At 56.8% G+C, this 23,751-nt stretch overlaps 11 protein-coding genes across 11 annotated transcripts; 6 read left to right on the top strand and 5 right to left on the bottom strand.

The window, feature by feature from the left end:
* Window positions 1-275: 275 nt before the first annotated feature.
* On the bottom strand, window positions 276-2,843 carry N657DRAFT_539986 (uncharacterized protein; the record flags this gene model as incomplete). The annotated part of the gene is made up of 5 exons (XM_062787816.1): window positions 276-809; window positions 930-1,046; window positions 1,122-1,398; window positions 1,450-2,458; window positions 2,630-2,843. Coding segments are annotated over 5 exons (2,151 nt in total), but the record flags the coding sequence as incomplete, so codon positions are not given.
* A 150-nt stretch (window positions 2,844-2,993) lies between these two features.
* N657DRAFT_482280 (uncharacterized protein) lies at window positions 2,994-4,143 on the top strand. The gene is made up of 2 exons (XM_062787577.1): window positions 2,994-3,729; window positions 3,847-4,143. The coding sequence occupies exons 1-2, from the start codon at window positions 3,398-3,400 to the stop codon at window positions 4,037-4,039; spliced, it is 525 nt and encodes a 174-aa protein (XP_062646622.1). The 5' UTR covers window positions 2,994-3,397; the 3' UTR covers window positions 4,040-4,143.
* N657DRAFT_691309 (AAA family ATPase-like protein) lies at window positions 3,739-5,958 on the bottom strand. The gene is made up of 4 exons (XM_062797098.1): window positions 5,583-5,958; window positions 4,746-5,513; window positions 4,327-4,658; window positions 3,739-4,250 (listed from the first exon to the last, which is right to left on the bottom strand). The coding sequence occupies exons 1-4, from the start codon at window positions 5,724-5,726 to the stop codon at window positions 4,118-4,120; spliced, it is 1,377 nt and encodes a 458-aa protein (XP_062646621.1). The 5' UTR covers window positions 5,727-5,958; the 3' UTR covers window positions 3,739-4,117.
* Window positions 5,959-6,510: 552 nt separating this feature from the next.
* On the bottom strand, window positions 6,511-7,703 carry N657DRAFT_575077 (uncharacterized protein; the record flags this gene model as incomplete). Its single annotated transcript, XM_062789077.1, has 2 exons — window positions 6,511-7,434; window positions 7,518-7,703. The coding sequence occupies 2 exons, from the start codon at window positions 7,701-7,703 to the stop codon at window positions 6,511-6,513; spliced, it is 1,110 nt and encodes a 369-aa protein (XP_062646620.1).
* Window positions 7,704-9,314: 1,611 nt separating this feature from the next.
* N657DRAFT_537063 (ADP-ribose 1''-phosphate phosphatase) lies at window positions 9,315-9,851 on the top strand (the record flags this gene model as incomplete). The annotated part of the gene is made up of 1 exon (XM_062787790.1): window positions 9,315-9,851. A coding segment is annotated over one exon (537 nt), but the record flags the coding sequence as incomplete, so codon positions are not given.
* Window positions 9,852-10,360: 509 nt separating this feature from the next.
* Window positions 10,361-11,073, bottom strand: N657DRAFT_646604 (uncharacterized protein). Its single transcript, XM_062793151.1, has 2 exons — window positions 10,980-11,073; window positions 10,361-10,821 (listed from the first exon to the last, which is right to left on the bottom strand). Exons 1-2 carry the CDS (start codon window positions 10,983-10,985, stop codon window positions 10,465-10,467), a joined length of 363 nt encoding a protein of 120 aa, XP_062646618.1. The 5' UTR covers window positions 10,986-11,073; the 3' UTR covers window positions 10,361-10,464.
* A 586-nt stretch (window positions 11,074-11,659) lies between these two features.
* N657DRAFT_575280 (DUF1242-domain-containing protein) lies at window positions 11,660-12,205 on the top strand (the record flags this gene model as incomplete). The annotated part of the gene is made up of 3 exons (XM_062789091.1): window positions 11,660-11,712; window positions 11,830-11,886; window positions 12,100-12,205. Coding segments are annotated over 3 exons (216 nt in total), but the record flags the coding sequence as incomplete, so codon positions are not given.
* A 323-nt stretch (window positions 12,206-12,528) lies between these two features.
* On the top strand, window positions 12,529-13,252 carry N657DRAFT_482153 (uncharacterized protein). Its single transcript, XM_062787576.1, has one exon. It carries the CDS (start codon window positions 12,749-12,751, stop codon window positions 13,199-13,201), a length of 453 nt encoding a protein of 150 aa, XP_062646616.1. The 5' UTR covers window positions 12,529-12,748; the 3' UTR covers window positions 13,202-13,252.
* N657DRAFT_646599 (NAD(P)-binding protein) lies at window positions 13,204-14,639 on the bottom strand. The gene is made up of 3 exons (XM_062793150.1): window positions 14,362-14,639; window positions 14,069-14,305; window positions 13,204-13,920 (listed from the first exon to the last, which is right to left on the bottom strand). The coding sequence occupies exons 1-3, from the start codon at window positions 14,426-14,428 to the stop codon at window positions 13,304-13,306; spliced, it is 921 nt and encodes a 306-aa protein (XP_062646615.1). The 5' UTR covers window positions 14,429-14,639; the 3' UTR covers window positions 13,204-13,303.
* A 495-nt stretch (window positions 14,640-15,134) lies between these two features.
* N657DRAFT_646597 (uncharacterized protein) lies at window positions 15,135-15,882 on the top strand. The gene is made up of 2 exons (XM_062793149.1): window positions 15,135-15,649; window positions 15,721-15,882. Exon 1 carries the CDS (start codon window positions 15,322-15,324, stop codon window positions 15,550-15,552), a length of 231 nt encoding a protein of 76 aa, XP_062646614.1. The 5' UTR covers window positions 15,135-15,321; the 3' UTR covers window positions 15,553-15,649; window positions 15,721-15,882.
* Window positions 15,883-20,667: 4,785 nt separating this feature from the next.
* Window positions 20,668-22,707, top strand: N657DRAFT_575028 (Tcp11-domain-containing protein; the record flags this gene model as incomplete). The annotated part of the gene is made up of 1 exon (XM_062789075.1): window positions 20,668-22,707. The coding sequence occupies one exon, from the start codon at window positions 20,668-20,670 to the stop codon at window positions 22,705-22,707; it is 2,040 nt and encodes a 679-aa protein (XP_062646613.1).
* Window positions 22,708-23,751: the final 1,044 nt, after the last annotated feature.

Here is a 23,751-nt window from a genome sequence, read left to right as displayed (position 1 = left end):
AAAGTTGGAACAATAGGCACAAGCAGTTCAAGGTACGACATCAAATTCCCATGAGCTATGCCACCCCCTAGCTAGAATACCACAACGTCTCAGTCTCTCTGTAATCCAAATTTCCAAAATAAACAGCCAGATGCGTCAATCACCAAGGCAACCAACAATGCCCGAGCTCACTGGGACCCCTCACAAGAACTCGAACATCCAGGTTCGAACCCCTAGAACGACTCTAACCCCTCATGTCCCTCTATGATCCCCCGGCTTGACCCCGCCCACCCCGCACCCCGCACCCACTCCACGACCTCAAACCCCAACCTCCTTCTCATCTTTTCATCCACCGTCATAATGTCTCGGTCCCCCCGTCCATACCAAGAACCAGGCACAGGCACCCGAGCAACAATCAACCCAGCACTCTTGATCTCGACCGTCCCACCCCCAACGACACTACCCTCTGTGACGCTATCACCATACCCATGTCCATGTCCATGTCCCATACGAGGGGAGACATACACCACCAGATCCGCCCCGACAATGCCCCGCCACAGCGTCGCCATCCACTGCCAGTGATCCACAGGCGCGTAGGCGTCGGCGATGGGCACTGCGCAGGCAAAGCGATCTGACAGGCTGAGTGAGAAGCCTGAGGGTAGGAGGGCGATGGGCAGTGGCTTTTTTTTGTTGTTATCTTGTCCCTGAATCTGTGTTTGCGGTTGAGTTTCGACGGTGGTTGTTGCTGTGGTGGGCGTTGAGGTAGTCGGGCTGATTGGGTGGGAAGGAAGTGGATGCCGCCGGGTTGAGGTTGACGGGCGCGGTGTGGCCTCGGATTCGGGTTCTGTCATGTTGGGGTCGGCTGCGGATGTTGAAGAAGAGGAGGCGGTCGTAACGGATGAAGTTGAGAGGCGGGGTTGGCGGACGGCCGGGGAGCCGGCGCCGGCGACAAATTGAACAATCTCGGCCGACTTGGCGTGCCAATGTGTGATGGTGCGGAGGTAGGCCGTGAAGGGATTGATGCTGGCGTGAGTGCTACCCGAACTGGGGGACGTGGCGATGTTGGCCTGACTTCCGTGCCGCGAAGCCGAATCGACCACCCCGACGTCAACCATATTCATATCGTCCTCTTGTTGTTGAACACCACCACCACCACTCGCACTCCCATCCTCCCAGCACCTAACCTCCCACCCGCCCTCCGCCGCAGGCGACGCAGCCCTCAGCGCCCGCTCCACAACCCCCGCCACAGCCCTGACCAACCTCTGATCCGGCCCCTCGATAGCAATCACCGGGCCCCTAGGCCCGGAGAACCCACCGCTCTCCATGCCCAGAGGCGGACTGATTCTCTCGAGCACCCGCAACTTATTCACAAACGAGATACTCATCACCATCGCCTCGACACTCCGTGCCGCCGCATCCCTCTCCCTCTTCACTCCTCCTGCACCCCCACCACTACCGCCACCTGCATACGAAGGGATAGTCGGCGTCGAATGCAAGATTCCCAGCCCCGTCACTCCTGCAGTCGCCGCCGCGGCCGCTCCGCCTGTGCTGGACTCGCTGGTGTCAGGCGACGCGGGGAGATGGGTCTGCAGCGGCGGGAGGCGGAGGGACTCGTCGAATTCGGAGTTGTTGTTGCGTGAGAAGGAATGAGGCACAGCGGCGGGGTACTGCTGTCCGGTGACGGGTACCGCGACCGGGACGGAATGGGAAGGCCGTGGCGGCGGTGGCATCGGGCCTGGGCTGCTTCGCGGCGGGAGCATGGAGGAAGGGCCGGAAAGGGGAGTCGGACCGGGGCCGGGGGCGAAGCTGGCTGGTGTGGGCGGGTTGCTGAAGGAGGATTGCCGCGGGTGGGGAGGGGGAGAGGACGCAGGGTAGCCGGGCTGTGGGTAGGGAGGAGGGGGAGACGGCAGGACGTGGAAGTTGTGGTAGCTTCCTGCTGCGTTGTACCGGCGGCGCTTGGACTCGTTCGGGGACATGGCGCGGTCGTAATCCTTCTGGATGTCGTACAGGCTGCCGGGGGGTTGGGAACTGCCCCAAAGCGGGTGGGTTCGGCCGTACCGATTCATGTCGGCGCGCGAAGCAAGGCCTGGGTGCTGGCTCAGCGGGGGAGGGCCGTACGGTGCGCTGCCCGGCTTGGTGGTCGTGGGCGTCATGAATGGTGTGGAGGGCGTTCTGGGCGTGGCGATGTACCGTCCGCCGCAGTTTGGGCAATGGTGCGGATCCTGGCCTCGCGCAGGAGCGGGCCGAGTCGACTGCGGATTTCCGGTCTTGTTTGCGCGCCGAGGCTGGTATCGGTAGTCGGGGTACGTTCGCTGATGGCGCTGCTTCTCCTCCTCGGCCAGCAGCTTCCACTGGCTCTTACGCTCCTCAGGCTCCAGGCGCCATTGCTCGCCGATGATTTTGGAGATTTCTGGGTTGGCGAGCCCGGGGTTCTGCTGGACCACGTGCGCTTGATGGTGCTGGCGGTAAAGAATGAAGGCTGGGCAAGTGTCTACGTCAGCAGTTGATCTCCTCCCTTGCGTTCCAGTGCGCATCAATGCAAGCTGATAAAGGAAGAGGCGAGTGTCCCCCAAGACATGAAGGAACAGGGAAGTGAGGGTGTAAGTTGCCTTTTCTGCTAACAACCATGGCAAGAGCAAAGAAGACATACCGTTTCTTGGCCTGGGAACCTTCGGGGCCGGGGTACAGAGGCAAATCAGGTCACTGCCGCCGTCAAAGGGCCTTGAACTGGCAGTGGGCGGCGTGCTGAGGCTCAGGTTCTCGATCTTGGGCCGGTTGGCCTCCTCCGTATTGATAGAGGCAGCACGCTTTCTAGTTATACCACGCCTGGGGGGATCCTCAGACGGCTTGGAGGGCCGGGATGGGCCGGAAGAAGATAAAGGGGCTGTCGGTGAGGTCTCGGATCCGTGCTGTCTCTCCACTGCCGGTGCTGCCGGGCCCGGTTTCGCAGCCATGGCTGAGCGGGTAACGGGGCCCGTCGGTGCGGAAGGGACGTGCCACTGTTGCGAAGAAGTGGCTACCACTTCTGTCATTTTCTCCCCTCGCCCCTGGGAAACGGTTATCGACAAACGGAGGAGGGTAGAAGCACACAGATGTGACCGCTGAGGGCCCTGTTCCAGTTGACTGGGGACCTTGGTGATCTGTGTGTCTCTGCTTTACAAGGACGGCGAGGAGGGAAGAAAGAAAGGGGGCGGGCGAGCTCTAGGAAGGAAGGGGACAAAAAGTGGTCTGTTCCACTGGCCTCTCCCAATGAATGATAATAAATCAGTTCCAGAGCTTTGGAGGGGGCTTGGTCTCCTGGGATTGTCTCCTTTGTGAGTTCTCATCCTCCCCATCCCACTCACCGGCCGGACAATGACCCTGGCCCGAAACAGAAACGTGAATACCCTTATCCCATTGGCAACCCGGACATGGTATTATGACGGGCACGCGGCAGACCGGCCCCAGCTACCCGTGGGCAAGACTGGTGGGTTTTCTTCAGATGTTTCGGGAATGCGCCGCAGGACAGTGGAGATGCCCATCCCATGGTTCTTTGTCTCCAGCGTTTGCAGAATTTCCGTTCGCAGTATTGCGCAGTGGAGGGGGCAGACATCCACTCTCTCAACCTTCATCAGTCCGGCCTCTTCCTCAGCCACGGGACAATGGGCTCAAAGGAATTCCCAGAATGCCGCCCTCTGGAATGCGCAGCCCCGAACAAAGACCATGTCGGCCGAATCGGGCTAACCACCACCTATTTACTTACTTCGCCAGGTTCGTTTCCTATTTGCCATTTGAAGTGCTCTAACAGACCAAGAGGCAACTGTGCAGGAAAGCACAGTCGGTTGGGTGTTTCTGTGTTGGTGGTAATTACTCATAGGGGAAGGATAGGTATCTGACGTTCATTGAACACCGACAGCCCGCGCAACCAACCGCCAGCCAGATGCCACAAAATGGGCCAGACAACAACCAAACTAAATCGAAAACGAGCATTCCCCGCGCCAACTCCGACCTCAACGCAGTTTTCCCAACCTGTCCTGCCCATTCCCATATTCTATCATACAAGCAGAGATTAGAAATGTGACAGAGTTGCGCCCCAAACCCCTGCTAGCCCCCATGGCCCATCAACTACTAAAAAAAAACGCCGCGTGCGCTAATGCAATCATGGAAGAAAGCCCTGGCCGGCTTCACTAGCGAGGACGTCGGCGCTCCGCCGGGCGTCCAGGAACAAGTCCTCGCACTCTGCGACATCCTGGACGTCGATCTGGTTGCGGCCGTTGACCCGGGCAAGGATGCTGTCAAGTTTCCGTCAGCACCACTCTCTCTCTCTCCACATATATGCAGCGGGCACCCGAGACCAAAAGATCATACCTCGCAGGGGCCAGCAGCTGGAGGCAGTAGCGGAGGCTTATGCGCACGCCGTGGTCGGCGATCTTGTCGATGGCGGCGTCCGTCACCTGTACACCCTCGGTGGACGCCCGGATGCGAACGATCCGCTTGATCTCGTCGGGCTCGTACGGGTGGGTTGGGATAATCAAAAGACGGGTCAAGAAATCTGGAGGGATGCCGTGGGCGGCCTTGAGGTCGTCCGCTCCGCGAATGGTGGCCATGCCTCGGTTGGAGGCGAGCACAACAATCGGCGAGATGGGCGACTCCAGCGCCTTGTTCAAGTAGGTAAAGCACTCGACGTCCAGCATGTGTGCCTAAACAACGGGGAATCGGTCAAAGTCAGCTCCACCACTCCACACAATCCCTCCCCCGCACTGCAGTCACATCTGACTGAGACATACCTCGTCAATAAAGAGCACGCCGGGTACCAGCTCAGCCACGCCCTGGTTGATGTACTTGCTGACGACCTTGTTAATCTCGCCACGCAGCTTGTCGGTGATCTCGGTCATCTTGGGCTTCATCAGTTGGCCCATCATGGACATGATGTCTTGGCCGCCCTGAGGCCGGGCGTTGGCCACGTCGAGGTCGTGCAGCGACACATCCTGGACAATCTCCTTCTTCTTGTGCACCTCGCCCTTGGGGATCGGTACGTACTCCTCGGCTTCGAGGTCGAACTCGGTCGCGTAGGCATCCGACCGGCCCACGCGCTTGCAGGCGCCCGTGTTGGTCTCGATGTAGATGACGTCGCCCACCTGGACCCGCTCCTTCTGGATGGCTTCGTATATGCTGGGATCGAGCCGCAACTTCTTTTGGCCGCGGGCACTCTTGAGGCCGATAAGCAAGGTGCTGATGGTCTTGCCGTAGCCGCCAAGCGGGTTCTCGGCCTCCTCTGGTGTCAACTCCGTGACCTCGCCCTCGTAGACGTCCTTGGTCTCGCGGACCTTGAGCCCGATTGCGCGGCGGAAGTTCTCCATGAGCACTTCGGTCTTCTTAACTTCGGTCGAGTAAATTTCGCTGCCGGTGATGGGGCAGAAGGGTATCTTGGTGCCGAGTTCCTGGCTGATGGCGAGGGCCAGCGCCGTCTTGCCCGTGCCAGGCCCGCCCGCCAGCAGCACTCCACGGCCGGCCATCTTGTGTGCCTTGATGAGGTCGACAACTACTCCGCAGGCCTGTAAAAGGAGAAAGAGAATTCCATGTCAGTCTCGGACCGCATACCATGTACATGGTGTACTGCATACCTCCCGGGCGGCAGCCTGGCCGACGAAGCCAGCGGCTTGCTTCTCGGCGATGCCACTCGAGTTGAGACCGAGACCCTTGATGTGTGTGTGGGCCGCCGTGCGGTGGTCGCGCGTGTTGCCGCGCACTTCGCTGATTTGTACCATTGTGTGCTGTTGTGCTGTTGTGCTGTTGTGCTGTTGGACGATTTCGGGACGGTTGACGCAAGACAGCGGGAATTGGTTGATGTTTGGAAGGAAACGGCAAGGCTGGACAAGACGGTTTGCTGGCAAGGGTGTGAACTGGATCTGGGCGCCAGCTTGAAGCTTCAAAATTCGAGCGCGAACATCCAACACTTAGGTGGTCTGTGCGTATCGGTGTGCAGATCGTTCACCTGGGTGAGAGAGCTGGAGCATAAAAGGAGAGTTGGACCTTGGAAGGAGAAGAACGGGCACTGCTTATAGGATCCTAAGAAAACCATCCAAGTTCAGGTTTTGACTCGATATATGGAGGTCATAGAGTGGTAAAAAACGGTGCAGGCGCTGGGCCAGCCCTTCAGAATGCCCAACTTTCAAAGTATCTCTTCTGCCAACTATCAAAAGCTCACCAGCTAACCCTCATCGGCGGTTGAAGAGAAGTAGCCAGTTACGAATCCTACTTCGCGGGGGTGCACAGGGCGAGGCGGCGGCGGGGCTTTGAGTCGGACTGGTGACCTCTCGGGACAAGATCCAGAAGATCCCAACCAAAACCCCAGGGTGACCACCACCATTGACCGTTAAGCTACTGGCGGTGGTCGTTGAAATCAGAATCGCAGATCTTCCATGTAAAGCGCTGGCTGGTGCTGAAGGGCAACTTCCGGACGGCCCGGGTTGTCCGCCCCTCGTCAAACCGGCCAGCGTAAAGTATGCACAGCTAATAATACCTCAGTTGTGATGCAAATCTACTGTCATCCTACCTCCCCGGCAACCCTCCATCTTCTACCTCTTCCTCTCTATCAACCCCAACACCATCAAGCATTGGCATCCCCTCCTCACTTCCCATCCCATCCCCATCCCTCTCACCCCTCTCAACATCACCCTCCTTCCTTCCCTGTCCACTACCCTGCTTCTTCCCCAGCGCCGCCCACAGCGCACTCCCGACAATCAGCCCACAACCGACCAAGCTCACAACCCCCATCTGGTGTCCAAAAACCCACCGATCAAACCCAGCCGCAAACAGCATATGCGTATACACCATCGCGGTAGCACGATTCGACTTTTCCCCACCAATGCCCGCTGTCATCATAAACTGCATCACAAACCCGCAGACGCCGAGCGACAGCAGCAGGAACCACTCGTACGCCGACGACGGGAGCAAACCCGCGAAATTGACTCGTGGCGGCTGGTCCTGCCCGATGTTGAGGAGCGGGAAGAGGATGAGGCAAGCGGTGCTGACGAGCGTGCTCCAGACGGAAAAGTAGGTCACCGTGATGAGGGCGTGCGCGCGTTTCCCTATGTAGCGGATCGTGGTGTAGGCGCCGGCTGCGCCGAGGACGCCTAGCAGGGCGACGAGGATGGCGACGAGGCGTTGGGCTGGGGTTGGTTCGTCGGCTGGGTTGGTGCTGGGGCGTGTGCCGGGTGTTGTTGAGTTGGTTTCGGTGTGGGAGACGATTGGGTCGTTGGTCGAGGAGGTGGTGCCGAATAGGGAAGTAGGTCTGGCGATGAGGACGACGCCTGCTAGAGCGATGACCGAGGCTAGTTGCTCCTTTCGTGTGAAAGGGTCTTTAAGGAGGATATGGCAAATGTATCCGGCCAACATAGGGGCCAGAAAAGTGATTACGGTCGCCTCGGCCAGGGGGAGGTACATCATGGAATACCACATCCCATATATGCCAAACTGCGTGTTGCGTTAGCGGGATGCTGATAGAGTATGTTTGACAGATGGAGTGAAAGAAGCGTGTCAACGGGAAATGAGCTTACGAATCCAGAGACCCCCCTTATCACTAACACTCCCCTGATCCCCTTCGCGCCAAGTGGAAAATCCGGCACCTTGTTCCGCCACATGTATAGGAGAGACAGGATGGTTGTCATGCTCATCCGAGCAAAGAGGATTTGAAGCGGATGCATTTCCCCTTCCAATTCCAACAATCTCGCAGCCAGGTTCATGAGAGATCCAAAGAGCTGCGCGGAGGCCACCAGGATCACTCCTCGGTTCCTCTTCCAGAACCGCGTCAAGCCGTCGATAAGTCTAGCCTGCCCTTGTAGTTGATGAGTATAAGGGGCAGGTGAGAGAGCTCTCGGGCAGTGTGGTGATAGTCCGCCATAGTCAGACATGGACATGGGGCTGGCAGTGAGTGACCGAGGGATGATCGGGCTTAGGAACGGGGACGATGGCTTGCTGTTACCCAATCTCATCATGGGAAGGCGGTCGATGATATCCCCATCGTCTTGAACATTTTCAGGTGCAGCCTTTCCTTGCGAGAGCCGCTGTGCATCGTGAAAACTGACCATAGCTGTTGTTAAGGATGCCCGGTGGCTTCTATTGATAGCATACCCAGTCTGTGTTGGGGGCTAGAAACGGTCTGTTCAAACTGAGGAAGCTGGCAGTGGAGTTCTCAGAGTTGGAAAAGTCATGATGGCCGTATGATTTTATGAGTGATCGAAAGCACCTCAAAAGTGGAGATGCGCGTTGCGTGCTATTCCCGAGCCTGGCTGGCTGCAGAGCAGCAAGAATGACAGTCGAGACCACCAGTAAGAAACGTTCCTGACGTATCCCTCTGGCACCGGTGCTTAGCGTATGCACATGAGGCACATGAGGTTTGGAATATCCGGTGTGGCCCCTCATGGGAGCCACGCATAGCCGATACCACGCCGAAGATCTGTGACCTTTTGCATACCCGCCTGTCCCCCGACCATGAACCTGGTTTTCGTAAGCCGCGCCTGCTGAGGCAACACCGGCAGCAGAGTGAGCGCGGGTGTACTTCCGAACTGTTATGAAGCCTGTCGACACCCAGTCCAGGCGGTACGGATAGTAGGCACTGGCCTGGATCTCTTGACAGGGAGCTGTTTGGTGCGGGGCGAGGTGGTTGACGCAGAATTGAGTGTGCCTCGTGGTGGTCCGTCATGATGCAGGTGCAGGAGGGAGAATCCGCAAACAAACTCCCAAGTCGGGTTGCAAGCAGGCTTCTTCAAGACCCGCATTCAGATCGGTCTGGTTCACTGACAGAAGGAAAGCGCTTCTGAGAGATGAGATTTGTGCAACATAGCGGCTCAAGACTTGGCAACCGTTACTCCAGAGTGAACCACTGTTTCACGACGGACCCGGAACAGACTCGACGAAACAAGACCGCCGTAGAGAGGAAAGTGTCGTTACCAAACATCAATTCCATTTTCGAACAACCCAAACCTCGGCTTTCAAGTTAGACTCGAGACATCTACATTACCATGACTGGGAAACGGCCTGCAGACATAGGCAGCACAGAAGGACCCCGCCAGTACAAGCAGACAAAGCTGAACTTCTTCACGTCCGCTTCAAGGCGCCTGCCAAAGACACCGCCAAGGATCGCATTGGACGAAATTCTACAACAACAAATACCGGTCTCACCCACAACCACCACGGAAGACGAGGCAGAGCTGGAGGAGTTACAGCAACCCAAACAGATCAAGCCAAGCCAGACACCAAGCAACAGAGACGTCAACACCGATCACAAGCCAACCACTCCCCAAACAACAACCACCCCCACCCCTACCAACCTCGGAGCGCTAACCACCACCACCCGGATCCGCATCACGAAGCGCATCGGCGACATCTTCGCCGCACCACCCAACACAGTCCTGATCCACGCCTGCAACGCAGTCGGCTCCTGGGGCGGCGGCATCGCGCTAGCCTTCCGCAACCACTACCCTTCCGAATTCCGCATCTACCGCGCCCACTGTGCGCGCTCCGCGCCAGACCGGCTGGTCGGCACCGCGCTGCTTATCTCTCCTCAGCGGGAATCCCGAAATGACACGGGACGAGGGCACTACATCGGCTGTCTGTTCACGAGTCGGTCGCATGGCACGGCCAAAGACCCGCCGGAGAGTATCTTGCAGGCTACGGCGCCCGCCATGAGGCACCTGATGCGGCTGATCGTGGAGAAGGAGGTTAGGACGGGGGTGGGCATCGGGCAGTTAAGGATGTGTAAAATCAACTCGGGGTTGTTTGCGGTTCCCTGGGCGAGGAGCAAGAGGGCTATTGAGGAGATGGAGTTAGGAGAGGGGGAGGTGCCGGCTTGTGCCGAAGGGGGCGTGGTGCAGGTAGTGGTGTATGAGAGGGAGTGAATGGAATCAACGGCGTGATAATACCCGGTGACGGGGGGAGGAGATGAAGTCATACAATCCAGGCCCGGTTTGTTTATTAGTGTGGCATGTGCGGGCTCTGGACATGAATGAAAAATAACCTCAAGGAAAGTATGTGAGAAACAATGAAAAAGAGAAAAAATAAGATGTGGAAGATAGACAAAAATGATGAGAAGAGGGTAAGGGAAGAATAAGACAAAGACATAGAGGAAGAAAAGCAAGAAAGATGGCAAGGACGTGAAAGTGAGAGAAGACGGGAAGCGCAAATACCTCCTCAGTTCCAACCTAACAGACAAGTCAGCATGAAAGTGTACCTTTCCTCTGGTTTTAGAAGCTGTGCTTGATCAACTCCCGTCCTAAGATCGAAATGAGCCTGGCCAGGTCATGTTACGCAACCATCCCACCGACTGGATCATAACCAGCTCCAGTATGCGACTTGCACAGAAGTCCATTCCAGGTAATGAGTAAGCAGCCTCCCACGCAACGCCGTCCTTTGTCCAGCCATAATACCCCGACCTGCCGGCGTAAAAGCCGATTTCAACGCCGTCGCTATGCATACCAAGATCAAGAACCGCTTTGGACACGCCAGCTACCTCCTCCTCGCCGCACTCCCCTCGTCCATCTCCATGTCCAAATCATCATCCGCCTCGTCCAAGTCCTCCTCGCCGACCTGCATCTGCGACGAGAGCGCCTTGCGCCCCCTCTTAGAAGCGCCCTTCTCCCGGTCCTTCTCGGCCGCCTTCTCCTCCTTGTCGGCGTCCTTCATCAGCTGATCCTCAATGTTGAAGCCCTTGCGTGCTGCCTCAATCTCCTTCTTCTTCTCAAACATCTCCTGGATCTTGCCCATGTAGTGCGGGTTGCGCCGCATGGCGAACTCAAAATCTTCGAATTTCACCTTTTGCCGCCCCGCGTGCTGCGCCGCCCGCGTCGCCTCGAAGCTGACGCCCTGTATGAAGTCGGTTAGAATTTCGTCGAGCACGCGGACCGTCTCGTTGAGCGGCGCCCGCACGTCGCCGTGGCCGTAGAGGAGCTGGGCGACTGCAGATTAGGGTTAGGACGGAGGTGGGGGTGGGAAAGAGGACAGATTGGGGAGGGCTGGCGTACGCTCATTATGGCCAAAGTTCATCTTGCCGACATTTTTGCCGGCGCGCGCACGGGGTTCCATTTTAGTCGCGTTGACCGCACAGGTGGTGGTCGGGGAACCAGAGCGATCGTTCGGATCAACAATCTAGGTCTTGTCGGCGGACGTGATCTTCTGACTCTGGAAGCGACAAAGAGGTAGATCCGGAAAATTATCGAATGTAACCGAATGCAAGCGGCAACTGAACGAAATATCCTGTGGCTGATCACACACATGAGCTGCCAGAACAAGGCAGCCCCACCGTGAAGTAGTAGAGTTTGGAGACAAACACCTTGTAGCTGCTCCTGCCGGAGCTGATGAAAGGCTGAAAGGTGAGGCTTCCGGTCCCCTTGCTTGTGTGGGTCACTGTGGGCCCAAGTGACCCACCTTAGTAGCCCCATCTTGATTCTTGGCAGGCCGTGTGTAACGCTAGCTCCAACGGGGATGGTGTTCTTGTTAACTTGAAGCCCTGGTTTCGGTCCAAACGATAGCATCAAGATCCCCCCTCGGACGCTCGCGCCACCAGCTCTTTGATACATACTATTTCGCGGATCGCGGAACACGACCTTGGGAGACAATTAGACATGGTGCGTTCACAAAAGCCTTCCAGAGTTCAGCAAACGACCGAAGCGCATCCAAAGCTAACACCTTGTCCGCTACTCAGACAGCCCTCTTCAACTTTACGAGCCTCCTGCTCGTCATCCTCCTCCTAATTTGGTATGACGCCTCGCAAATTGACTTACCACGATTGACTTCCCTTGTCTCCACCGAGCGAGCTACCCGTAAACCCAAGGTCCCAAGACGCAAGCTAACCAGCCGGTCTCCCTCTCGCAGCACCTGCGCCTACGTGCACCAACTCTTCCCCGCCATCCTCGACCGGAACAAGACAGGGTGAGTGTCTAACCACCTCTGACGCCCACACCCTCTCCCCAATTCAACCAGGTTATCGAGCGCAGCCTAGCTTGCTCTAGGCGCAGCACGGCCAGACAAGCAGGAAAGACGACGAAGGGACAAGACAAGATGGACGGATGAGCGGGGGAGCGAGATTGATATCCCGGCTATGACAAGAATATTATGGCTGACAATGCATCAATCCGGATACAGTATCACGGGCATTTTCTGGAAGTGCGCGCGCATAGGCGAGCGGCTGAGCCCCTACATGAGTCTGTGTTGCGGCGTCATGGCGGTGAGTGAGAGGTCACCTAGTTGAGTGGGGAGCCAGAGCATATGAGGCAATGGTGAGCTGACGAGGGTTTGGCAGATGTCGGTTTTCTTGGAGATGTAGGAACGGCTCTAAGTATCGGTACGGCATTGTTCATTGTGTTGCGAGACGGGCTGCGGTGCTGGGAGTTTGGGGGCATCTCGGTTTTTGTCACCTTCCTGGATGGAGGGGTCCGTCGCGTCTTTTTTTCAAGGTTGAGGGTTGGGCGGTTTGCGGAGTTCGATTTATGACGGTTAACATCTGGGAAGCGGCGACAAGAATGGGACTCGGTTCGATTGCACCACTGATGGGTGGGCGTGTTTGCTCGGACAACAAAGGTGGCTCTGGTTTGCTTGGTTTTTAACACTGGGTGTCTGGCTCACCTGCGTGGTCTGCCCTTCCTCGGGACTCTACGACTCTACCATCTGCGAAAGAAGGATCAAGAGGACAGATTCTGGAACCGGCGTCAAGAACTACAGCAGCCAACAGCGTTTACCCATCCTGCCACTCCGATTCGAACAACACAAGCCCCCCGACTCCGCCCCGACATACATGCTCGGCACGCTACACAGCCGTCGTTTCCTTGCGGTTAGTCGGACGTCTGATGCATCCGCGACGGACTTGGAGGGCAATGCCCATTTGGATGTTTGGCCGCGGTTCATGGGCATCAATCAAAGCTTGGCAGCGGACTTAGCGTTGTGGGCTATCTTCCCAAACCCAGGAGGCGGGCCTGGTCGGGCAGGCCAGCCCAGGACTGAGGTATGGGGAATAGGGGGCAGGTGGATGCGGTGCGAAAATTGTGAGAAACGGCAAATGGCACCATGCAACGGCGACAAGGACTGGTATGTATTGTATGCTGCGGCAGTTATACTCACACCAACTAGATCCGACAATCTATCCGTCACTGTCCCTGTCGCGAAGCAAACGAATCTAGCAATAGGGATTAGAATTGGGGAAAGGGTGGAATGGACGGGGGAGATAACGTACTGCATGGGCAACCCATGAGACCACTACTGACAGAAAGGGTAAGTTTGCGAGGCGCCGTCTCCGTACTTTCTCCGTCTTCTGACTGCACATAAGAGATAATGTTCGTGATCACGGTATCAGCTAGACCCACTGCCTCAACTCAGTCTCAGTCCAATCCCAGAGTTTCTTTCCAAGGTCCGGATCCCTGCTGGCCTTCGTCTCCATCGTCGACAGGCGGCCAACTGGCTCGTAAAAGCCACCAGGCTTTATATCTTTCCGCGGGGCGCCGATAGCCCACAGCAAGTTGTGTGTGCCCTCCTCGGGCGTCTTCACCCGGCCAATATTTGGGATGTAGATCAGCGCCTTGTCGGCAAGCCCCAGATCCGTGACCAGCCCCGTGGAGACAACGCCCGGGGTGAGGCTGAACGACAGGATCTGGGGATTACGCGCCGCCAGCTCACGCGCAAATATCATGTTGGCCAGCTTGCTCTGGCCGTAGCGCAGCCAGCGGCCCAGCACGGCCATTTCCTGCTTCGTCTTGAGCCTGTCGAACGCGATTCCGCCGGGCGGGGTACCGCGCCAGGCGGTGCTCGTCACCACGATAATGCGCACGTCGGAGCCCGCGCGGTCCGCTGCCGTGCGCGAGAGCAGGGGGAGCAGCTGGAGCGTCAGGAGCGCGTGGCCCAGGTGGTTAGTCGCGAAGTGAATCTCGTAGCCGTCCTTAGACTGGGCCGCTGGCACGGCCATGACGCCGGCGTCTACCGACAATCTCAGCTGTGAATTTCCACTTTCGGAAATGTCTGGAGGGGGATTCGGGAGCAAATGTGCGGTTTTGGGAGCAGGATGGCTCCTGAAACAGCCATAAAGGGGTATAAACAGTCCACCAACAAAGGAATTGATGCCTACTGCACATGAGCACGTCGAGCCGGGGCAGGTCTGCCGCGAGCTTCTCGCCGGCCGCCTTGACGCTGGCGAGGTCTGCGAGGTCGAGCTCGACGAAGGACACCTGCACGTCTGGCGCTGCGGCCTTGGCGCTGGCGATGGTAGCCTCGGCCGATTTGGCTTTGCGGCCGGTGAAGAGGACGTGGGCCGGCTTGTGCCGAACCAACTCAACCACCGTGCCGGCTCCGACGCCAGCGGTGCCTGGGGAAGGGCGTTCAGCAGGGTGCGTGATTCAAGGTGATGTTTCGATGGCTTACCGCCTGTGATAAGGATGACCTTGCTGTTCAGGTCTGGCACATCCCTTTTAGGGTCGAACCCAGGCATCTTGACTCGTGTTATTCGTTTTTTGGCTGACAGGAGAAATGGTGTTGCAGTTGGTGGAGAGCAAATTAAGCCAGCCTAATCGGCGAGAATGCATTTTGAACCGCTATGAATGCGGTTATCACGGAGTTAAGGTGATTCGGCGAAGTCGAAGGCAGACTTCGGCCTCGCGGCAGAAGAATTGCTGCGGTGGACTAACTTCGTGCCGATGGGGGATTCGGAACTGCACGGTCATAACCCGTTCCCGATGCCAAGATGCTGCAGCTCATTGATCCAACCGTGCGTTTTCCTCTCATGCTTCCCCAACCGTTGGACAAATTGCAGGAAAGGCTTGCTCAAGGCGGTAGAGGTGGGCAACTGGCTGGTACTTTGTACTCGCCTCCATGCCAGGTGTCGTCCAGTCCTGATCTGCCATGGCAGCCCTCGGGAGCTAGCGATGCGGATGAATAACTGGATCAAGCTCGTTCACTCCTCCGAGCAGCTCGGAGCAGCTGTTGCCATCTCAATCGTATGATGTTGCGATTCTGGACTTTTCAAGGCCAATGCTGATCTTCGGATGCGGGCTCCATTGAAGTGCTAAGTACCTTGTCTTATATGGGGTGAGTGAGAATTTGGCATGTATTTGTAATACTTCAGCCAGCGCGTTGGGATTTGCGGTCTGATGGTTCTCGTTCATCCCGGCTTGGGAATTCATCAAATACCTGAAATAACATGTATGCCACATCTGAACCACATATTGACTACTCCCACAGTTGGGGTATGTTCTCAATCTGTCTTCGGTTTTGCAGCTTGATTTGTTCTTGACGAGGCTCCCGATAAAGGCGTCAACCGCGCTACTCTCGCTGGATGTCGCGTCCCCAGCAGTCAGCCGACACCACTGGAACTCCGCAGTAGCCATGAGTGTTTTCCCACAATCTCTGAGGCCGAACCGTCACCCAATATCACATATCATTTGCAAGCACACGGGCCACCGCAGGACGGGGCGAGCAGGCTATCACACCGAGATGTGGCTTGCATGGCTAGCAATCTCCCTTTCTTTCACTATCCTCGGCAAGGAGGAAAACACAAGAGACACCGGCCAAATGATGCCCACCCTTAGGACGGAGGGGCTTTCAAAAGGAGATTGATGATGATCCTTGCTCTTTCGGCCTTGGCCTGCTTCGGCCATTGACCGCGTTCGCCATTTGTGCGATAATACCAGACTACCAGTAGAGTGGCTCGAGAGTGAGTACTCCGTAGCCCTTGTGTATTGAGTGGGTGGCCATCTCGCTGACGAAAATTGATTTCCTGCATAGCGTTACAATGATGGGATTAATGATTCCTGTCAGGAGCCATCCTAATTTGGGTTCCACAGCCAGAGCTTGACATACGTGATTAGCAACGTAATAAGTGAGGACCCGGGGATGCAGGCCTGATTGCGTTGGTCATTGGGGTGGCTATCAGGTTTGGACACAAGAGCTGCAGCCGCAGTAATGCAGCAGTCGCTGGCAGTTGAGGAAAGGGGTTGAAGAAGGACGCCTTGAGTTGTTGCCGACTGCAGGGTTGTTAGACTGAGCCTGCAGGGTCACCGTCTTCTTACTCTGAGAATATGTAAGGCAAGCACGTGGCTTTCGTCGTTTTGAGTTCAGCCATCCACGGTAAGACGCAACGAAAGGAAGGCTGTTGTTGGCTGCTGCCTCACCGAAGGTGTATGAGACGGTCTTGGCAGGTCACCTGAGAACAGCCTTGACCATAAAGGTCGAACTGTCGTTGAGGCTGAGGTGACATTTCTAGAACGGAGGTTTTTGCCGAATTTGTTTTGAGTCGTTCCAGCAAGGCCTTGTTGGACAGCCCTGAAAGGAGCATGTCCGAGTTTTTACATGAAACGGGTGACCGAAGGGCTGGCCATCGAAGCCGAGGAACAATCGCACAACTTGGGGCGGTGAAGCCGGGCTTCAGGAACGTCATTGGAATACCGCCCTTGTTGATCCTTGGTCAATAACAATGCTCATGCAGAGAGGGAATTGTTCAGGCGAGTTTCATCCAAACAACTGTGCCTTCCCCAACCACCGTCAGACAGGCTCCACTTGAGCGGCCGAGGCAAAAGACGCTTGCGTTTCAGTGTTGAAAAGACCAGACAAGAATCCAGGAGTGAAGTTGAGGATCGACAACCCTGCACGGAGTACAGACGGGGTGGCAACGGGATCGGCCCGGCGAGTCCTGGCCAACAAAACGGTGATGAGACGGAGACGACCGTGGAGCAACAATGTGCTCGCTGGCCGAGCTACTGAAGGAGCCCGCTGCTTGGTGCAAAAAGGTCACCGTGCAGCTAGTTAGTATGCTGAAGCAGCAGCTCACGGGACCGCATTGATGGTTGTTTGTCATCCGATATCAAAAAGCGCACCATGACTCGCGGCAGTTGCACAAGGGTCGGGGTGCTTTGGGGCGACATGATGACTCTGGCGTACAATACCAGTACAACGTCGGCCGCTGCGAAGCTTTGACAACGCAGCGCGAGACGGACGCAAAGCCTGGCAACCCCAAATTGGCAACCCCGAACTAGCAAAGGTGTCCGTGGCCCGATGGCGGGGATAGCTTCCGGCACACACGGAAAGGCGGCACCGGGATGTGGTGGCACCAGAGGGTATGAGTACCCATAGGCGAAATGCTGTCAGGGCGGCGACGACAAATGGCGACTGTGTCAGCGGCGTCGGCTGGACGGCGAACCAGTGGAAAAGGAGAGGTGCAAGTCGTTGATGGGCTTAGACCGTGACCGCCAGAGAAGCAGCGGCCGCCACCGCCGATCGAGTCCACTCACTGTGCGCCATCCTGCGACTGCGAGGCGAACTGAAACTGCCGTTCCCACATGTCGATTTTGAAGACATAAGAATCGGCCATGCCGATGCTAGAAATCTCCACGCAGCGTGGTTTTTTAGGTTGGTTCTGTCAGGTACCAAGTAGTGGGTCCAAGGGGACAACCATGGACCTGCTCCTGGAAGTTATGATGCTGTAGTGAAGATGTCTTGGATCTGCCCAATATCAAGCTGCTCATGGTGTCGGCAATCCCCTCACCACTGCTGATTTCTGAACGGGTGAATATTGTGTCGCGTGCCTTTTCTGAAGCCTCTCTGAGCCCCTGGTGACCACTCGGCAGTGTCGGAGGGGTAGGATCGCTAATAAATTGGCGGCCAATCTCGCGACTCGGAGGGGACCCGCGGCCACATGGCACACTGCTTGGGATCTGGATCCGCCCATATGGAACAACCACCTAGGGCAGTTTAGGTCAACGGCTTTTTTGCAACACAGAGACATTGCTGCCCTGCTGGTGCAAGTGAACGCAGGACGTCTCGGTCTTCTGAGGTGTTTGAAAATTACCGATTCGGCTCGAGAAGGCACTTCCCGTGAAAGGGGGTTGAGCTTTCTACGGCGGAAATTGTTACCTGTTCGGGCTGCGGCTGAGGGATGGACCGCAGTGGTGAACTGTGGATTGTGGACGACTCGACAAAGCATGGACGACATGTTCCAGATTGGATTGAAGCTGCATACGGTAAAGACATTGCCGCTGGCGATGGGAACGTTCGAGTCACGAATTGCATTGATCGACCACAAGCAACATCAGGGCAGCGCAGGACATGAGACTTCCGGTTGTGCCTAGCCCGCGATATGGAAGTGTGGGGCGAGGCTTGCGGTGAACAGATCCATGTGGGATGATCCAGTCACCCGGAACCTCCATACCCAATCTGGCAAGCCTTCGAGGTCGCCTGATGGGCTAACCGGTGCTTTTTGCTCGCCTGGTCCCTTCTTCTCCGTCACGGGAATTCTTAAATGACGGTCATTCCACGGCGGCCTGCTAATTGCGATGTTGCTTCTCGCGAGAAGCATCCCAACTCAAAACGGTGTGGGAGAGCCCGGACATGCATCATTAGCCTCATCACATCTGCAGCTCCTCATTCACCGTGCATGTCCAAGCCGTCAGGCGCTCTCCATTTGATCAGCTCCAGCTCTTCTCCGTAAGGTACAGACCGTCAAGTTTCTCGTCGGCAAAGCGACGACACATGGATACGAGTCGCGAAACCCCAAAGCCCGGATCGCCAAGGGAGCTCAAGATGGTCGATCGCGTGTGCGAAGATCAGGTGAGGGTTTCCTCTCTGTCCCGAAATGCAGGCTCGTGCTCTCGACACACGTTGGCAGTGGACAGCAGATATTACCTTAGCATCTCGTTCCCTCTCCTTCTGTGTACAAACAAAGCATGCTCATTCTCACAGCGAAAGCACGACTGTCGGCAGGGAGGTCGTAGGGGGATCGGATCGGCGCCGAGGAGTGTGAAGCTGAGAATTGACAAGAATCCACTGCGTTGTATTGTACCATGTACGGTACTGTACACAGTAACGGCGCATGCCACAGCTGCTACCTGTCTCCCGTTCCAAAAACTGCTCCAGAAGATGATAATGAACAGAAGCCCGACCATGGCGACGGAGGTCGCCCTTGCGGGTGTCATCAGAATGGTGTTTCAACTTTCCAACACCCGTTGTGCGCAGCGGCATTGCAACCTTGCGCCCATCAGGCGTTCGACTTCACACCCAACGATGAATCATGCCCGACAGCGCATAACTACCTGCAGAAATTATTCCACTTTCAAGTCGCCAGGAAGCAGGGTGTCGAGCAACTTGCCGCAGCGCGTTGAGTGCTCACCGCCGCCCTCCCTCCGTGGCGGCCCAAACTTGGCCACCACGGTGAGACCGGACGGGAGTGAAAGAGTGTCACCATCCCTCGGTTTCCAATCCCGAGTCTGAGGCTGCATTTCCCCGCCTGGCTGCCCGATTGCCAGACTGTCTACCTACCCTTGCACCGGCCCATCTGGCATCTGAGGGTTTGAACATTCAGACGCTGTGGTGCCATCGCAATGTACCATCCAATTGCCGGTACCGGATTCCGTACCTTCTACGCATCCGAAGTACGAAGTACCGATACGATACCTCAGGTATTTGTAACTTACCTTTCCTCGGTCCCCAGAGCAGAAACCGGGAAGGGTGTGCTTTTATTGATTCGTTCCCGTCGTCCTTGGCACAAGAAAGCCAGGGCACCGCCAGAAGCATTCACAGGCACATCTGCACTGGATTGCTCCTGGGGCCTGGCCTGTGCCAACGCCGCTAACGTTGGTCCCTGACTTTCTGGACGGCGCACGACCCACTTCGTCCATGCAGATGTTCCAGAGAGGCGCAACCTTGCCATGAACGGCGACGCCCTGCTTGCTTCCGTTCAGTTCTGTCCCCTTTCATGCATCCTGGGCACTCCTTTTTCGCCATTCGTTCTCTTGTTGCTTTCCTATCGCTCCCTTTACCGTGTACCTAATTAAATAAAGAGCTGCAAACCACCGCCCTTACGGGATACCACTCGTTTTGTTTCCTTCTGGCTCCTTCCGCCCCATCTGGATCTTCCGTTCCTGTTTCAAATTTGTTGTTGCTGTTTGCCCCGAGTCCGTCCCGTCGTCTGCTCAGCGCTGTCCTTCTCTCTGCCGCTCTCTCTCACCTACTAACTCACGATCACCTACACATTCTCTTTTCACAAGCGCCACATAAGGTTTCAGCGCATGCGGTCATCGAACCCACCCAACCGCCTTGGCCCTTGCTCCTGCTGTCCTGCGCTGTCTTTTCCTTCCTCGAGTTCGAACATCTCTTCTGAGGGCACTTCCCACCCTGGGATTTTAGCGACAGCAGCATTCCTTCAGGCCAATACTTTGATCGACCCTGCTTGCTGCTCGTTCCCGTCCTTCAGCACTCGGCACATCAGCAAGTAGACAATCCGAGCTATACACCGACCAGGAATCGTGCAGGTGAGTCGACCGCTGTCTGGCTTGAGGACGCCTTTTCACACGAATTCCCGTTCGCCGTGGCCACTCGAAGACATCCGTCACCCTTCGGTCCACAGACTGGCCACGGCTACATTGCTTCATGCAGCCGTCCGCTCTCACGAGACCTCGTCCCCCGGATTGTGTTGCCCACCGCGTTGTTTGCCCCTGCACCTTTCCCTTCACATTGCCGGTTCGAGGAAGCTGCATTGGTGCTGACTGGGACGCGCTCAGCTTCCCTTGACTCTTATATTCCCCAGAGAGCCAACCTGCGCTGCAAACCCCCGCACTAACCGATTTATTTGGAACGCCCCAAAATCTCGGCCGATACCACCCACCTACTTCGTCCCTGGCAGTCTAACTTGGTGCCTGAAAAATGACCGATCAAGGCGCTGGTGGAGGGATCGAAAGCCACATGTCGACTCACAGAAGACAGGACTCCGGGGAGGAGCCGATACCAACCGAGACCGCTCCGGAGACGCGCAGCCCAACTTCCGAGTCAGATGCCGAAGAGCTCTCACCGCCTCCCCAGGATTTGCCCAGAGGTTCGCGGAAACTCAGCCAGAGCGGGTCGGACAGAGGCGCGCGGGTAGGGACTGTAGCGACGCCTCCCCAAGGACTATCAAGGAACCCTTCCACCTGCTCGACAAGCTCCAACGCGAGACCGCATGCCGAATATCTCCCATCACGCACACTGGTCCCAGAACAGCGGCCGCCACTACCAACATCGTATCTCAGCGCGACAGCCCCGCCATTAGAACCCCCAGTCACCAAGGCAACCCTCAGTGAGCTCGACGTGCAGAAGATTGTACATAATCCCAAGCTCCGTCACGATATCAACTTCGATCCCGAGTTGCACTTCCGGCCGAATCTGGATGGGGAAAAAGGGAAGAGGAAGCAAGACAAGGCGAACCAGTTCTGGAACACCCTGTTTGACCAGCTGATGTTGTTTGTCATGGATAGGGAGGCATTCCACGCGAGGTACGGCCATGGGGATTGGTGTCTGCCGGCGCTTCTCCGCGCAGTCAGGGACATTATCGAGACGTTGGTGCCACAGCGGGACCGGGACCTCCTCAACGAAGGGCTGAACGTGGACCTGCTGATGCAGCAGTTCAACCGGGGCGTTGCCGACCTGGAAAAGCTGGCCTCGTGGTTGGCGAGCATTCTCAAGCTCCACTGTGCCCCGATGCGCGACGAGTGGGTCGACGAAATGTACCAGGAGCTGAGCAACGGGAACCGCAACAACGACATGACCGAACTGGTCAAGGGCATGCGCAGCCTGCTCAGCGTGCTGGAGGCCATGAAGCTCGACGTGGCGAACCACCAGATTCGATGCCTGCGCCCTGTGCTCATTGAGGATACGGTTCACTTCGAGCAGCGATTCTTCGTGAGGAAGATGCAATCGGGGAAGCTCAGCATCGCCGACACCAGGACATGGTACCGCGCAGCTCAGGAGTACACGGAGCGGTTGTACGCGAGTTCGCCGATGCCCTTCCTGCAGGCATTCGGCGAGATGTCCGTCTTCTTCGAGGCGCTCTCCAGGCTAGTCCTACCGTCGACGTGCCTCAAGGACGTGCCGCCGACATTTACCTTTGACGAGGACCGGATACTCAAGCTCCGCTCCGACATGCACGACAGCATATGCCTCGAGGTCTGCATGCGCAAGTTCGAAGACCTGGAGCGCCTGTCGAGGGTGACACAGCTGTGCGCCAGAATCCCGTCGTATGTCGCTGACGAGGCCGCCGACAGCCGGCTATCGGGTGACTTGAACTTCATGGCCGCGGGCGCCTCGCGCCCGTCCAGCCTCGCCTTCAGCGACCGCAGCTCCAACTACTCGTCGCCTCGGACGTCGGGCGCCTTCTTTGCGCAACCCGCCCCAGACTCGGCCGACTCGCGCTCCCGGGCGTCAGAACTGTACAACTCGCTCCTCGCCCTCCTCCACACCACCCCCCCGGCCAGCAGCCCCGCCGAGCGGTGGAAGGATCTCGCAGGCCCGGTGGCCCTGCAGATCCTGCGCTATGCCAACGCGCCAACCTCGCTGCCCGGGTTCGAGACCCAGCTGGCCGCGTGCCTGGATGTCACCAACTCGGATATCTTCCGGGACGTTGAGTCCCACTTCCAACAGCGCCTCCTCGCCGAGCTGGCGCGGCGGGTGAACGAGTTCAAGAATTTGTCGGGCGTCGCGCTCTTCTCGCACGCTACCGGCGGTGGCCTGCGGGCGCAGGGACCCCTCGGCCGGCCGCCGCTGCCGCTTGCCGCTGCTGCGGACCGGCAGCAGCGCGCCAGTGGGCTGTTTGGTGAGCCGCCGCGCGATCCCCGCGAGGATGGGGGTGTCGAGGACATGGCGATCCGACTGGCGCATCTGGGCGTGCTGCACTGGCGGGTGTGGGCGCCGCTTGCGTATGAGGTGGATGTGGAGAGCGAGTTGACTCCCATGCAGAACTCGATGATGTGAAACGTTATCACTTCGTCCGTACGCTTCTTCCGCCCACAATCGGGCAAATGGCGGATTGGAGGACGTTTGCCTTTCCGAACACGACTACTACTACTTTACCTCTACGCCTATTTTAATCAGCAGTTCTGGATGAGCGCGACAGGGAAACTGGGTTACCGCGTGCTCTCGAGGGGACTCCTTCGACTTTCTCTCACTGTCCATCTCGACTTTCCTCCTTTTTCCTACACGCATACAATACCAATCTTCCGGGTCATCTCTCTTTGGTCCATCATCACCATCATTCAGAATACCCCATACCCATTCCCACGGCACAAGCCAAACACTTCATCTACGAAGTTTAATATGCATCTCTTTTCGAGGTCACATAACACCCGAATTCTCGTTTCTGTTTGTTGATTGCCAGTGGGAGAAAGGCCGGCCGAGATAGAAACGGAGTTTTTTTCAAGTTTGGTATTGCTGGGTTGTTCTGGTTTATTCCATTTTCGTCGTTCCGGGAGAGTGCACACACAGATACATACAGAGAGCATGGCGTTGTTTTGGGGCTGGATCGGAGTGGGTGGGCGGAGGGCTTGCCAGCTGTTTACTTTCATCTTTTTTTTCTGGCTCGCTTGTTCTTTCTCCTTCTATTTTAAGCCTTTGGACCCCGCGCATGGGGTTTTCTCAGCCTTGAAAAGGAACAGAGAAAGGTGAACTGGAAAAACCGGGATGGCGGAGGATCATAGAATGGAAGTTTGCTCGTTGCTGCTGAAATGTTAAACAGTTCGGACTTGGTCTGTCTGCTCTATCTAATTGGGGCTTACTCCCTCACCTGCGCTTTTGGTGGCTTTAGTTCTGCTCTAGTGTCTCACTAGGTTCTGCTACGTACGCTAGCTATACTAGTGACTCCCCCAAGAGGGAATATACACCCAATGGTGTTCTAATATCTTGGAGAATCTGGCACTGTTGTGATGTTGTGAGGTGTGGGGTCTGCTGGAATTGTCGAGTTGTACGGAATATCATCCACCCTGTGAACTCACTCGCATGGGCTGATTCAATTTGGCTTTC

This window comes from Parathielavia appendiculata (assembly GCF_033297405.1).
Source record: "Parathielavia appendiculata strain CBS 731.68 unplaced genomic scaffold N657scaffold_8, whole genome shotgun sequence".
Lineage (NCBI taxonomy): Eukaryota > Fungi > Ascomycota > Sordariomycetes > Sordariales > Chaetomiaceae > Parathielavia > Parathielavia appendiculata.
The sequence above is the reverse complement of the archived record's forward strand: the minus strand, read 5'-3'. Positions and strand labels throughout refer to the sequence as shown.

Bases quoted from the DNA above. Each gene is read 5' to 3' on its own strand.
- N657DRAFT_646597 (XM_062793149.1), top strand. From the start codon at position 15,322: ATGAGTGTTTTCCCACAATCTCTGAGGCCGAACCGTCACCCAATATCA.
- N657DRAFT_646599 (XM_062793150.1), bottom strand. From the start codon at position 14,428: ATGCCTGGGTTCGACCCTAAAAGGGATGTGCCAGACCTGAACAGCAAG. The intron at 14,306-14,361 runs GTAAGCCATCGA...GCCCTTCCCCAG, and splicing joins GGTCATCCTTATCACAGGCG to GCACCGCTGGCGTCGGAGCC. The intron at 13,921-14,068 runs GTAGGCATCAAT...GATTGTCGGTAG, and splicing joins GCTCGACGTGCTCATGTGCA to ACGCCGGCGTCATGGCCGTG.
- N657DRAFT_482280 (XM_062787577.1), top strand. From the start codon at position 3,398: ATGACGGGCACGCGGCAGACCGGCCCCAGCTACCCGTGGGCAAGACTG. The intron at 3,730-3,846 runs GTTCGTTTCCTA...GGGGAAGGATAG, and splicing joins CTATTTACTTACTTCGCCAG to GTATCTGACGTTCATTGAAC.
- N657DRAFT_691309 (XM_062797098.1), bottom strand. From the start codon at position 5,726: ATGGTACAAATCAGCGAAGTGCGCGGCAACACGCGCGACCACCGCACG. The intron at 5,514-5,582 runs GTATGCAGTACA...CTCCTTTTACAG, and splicing joins GCCAGGCTGCCGCCCGGGAG to GCCTGCGGAGTAGTTGTCGA. The intron at 4,659-4,745 runs GTATGTCTCAGT...CCCGTTGTTTAG, and splicing joins GCGTGCTCTTTATTGACGAG to GCACACATGCTGGACGTCGA.
- N657DRAFT_482153 (XM_062787576.1), top strand. From the start codon at position 12,749: ATGCTCGGCACGCTACACAGCCGTCGTTTCCTTGCGGTTAGTCGGACG.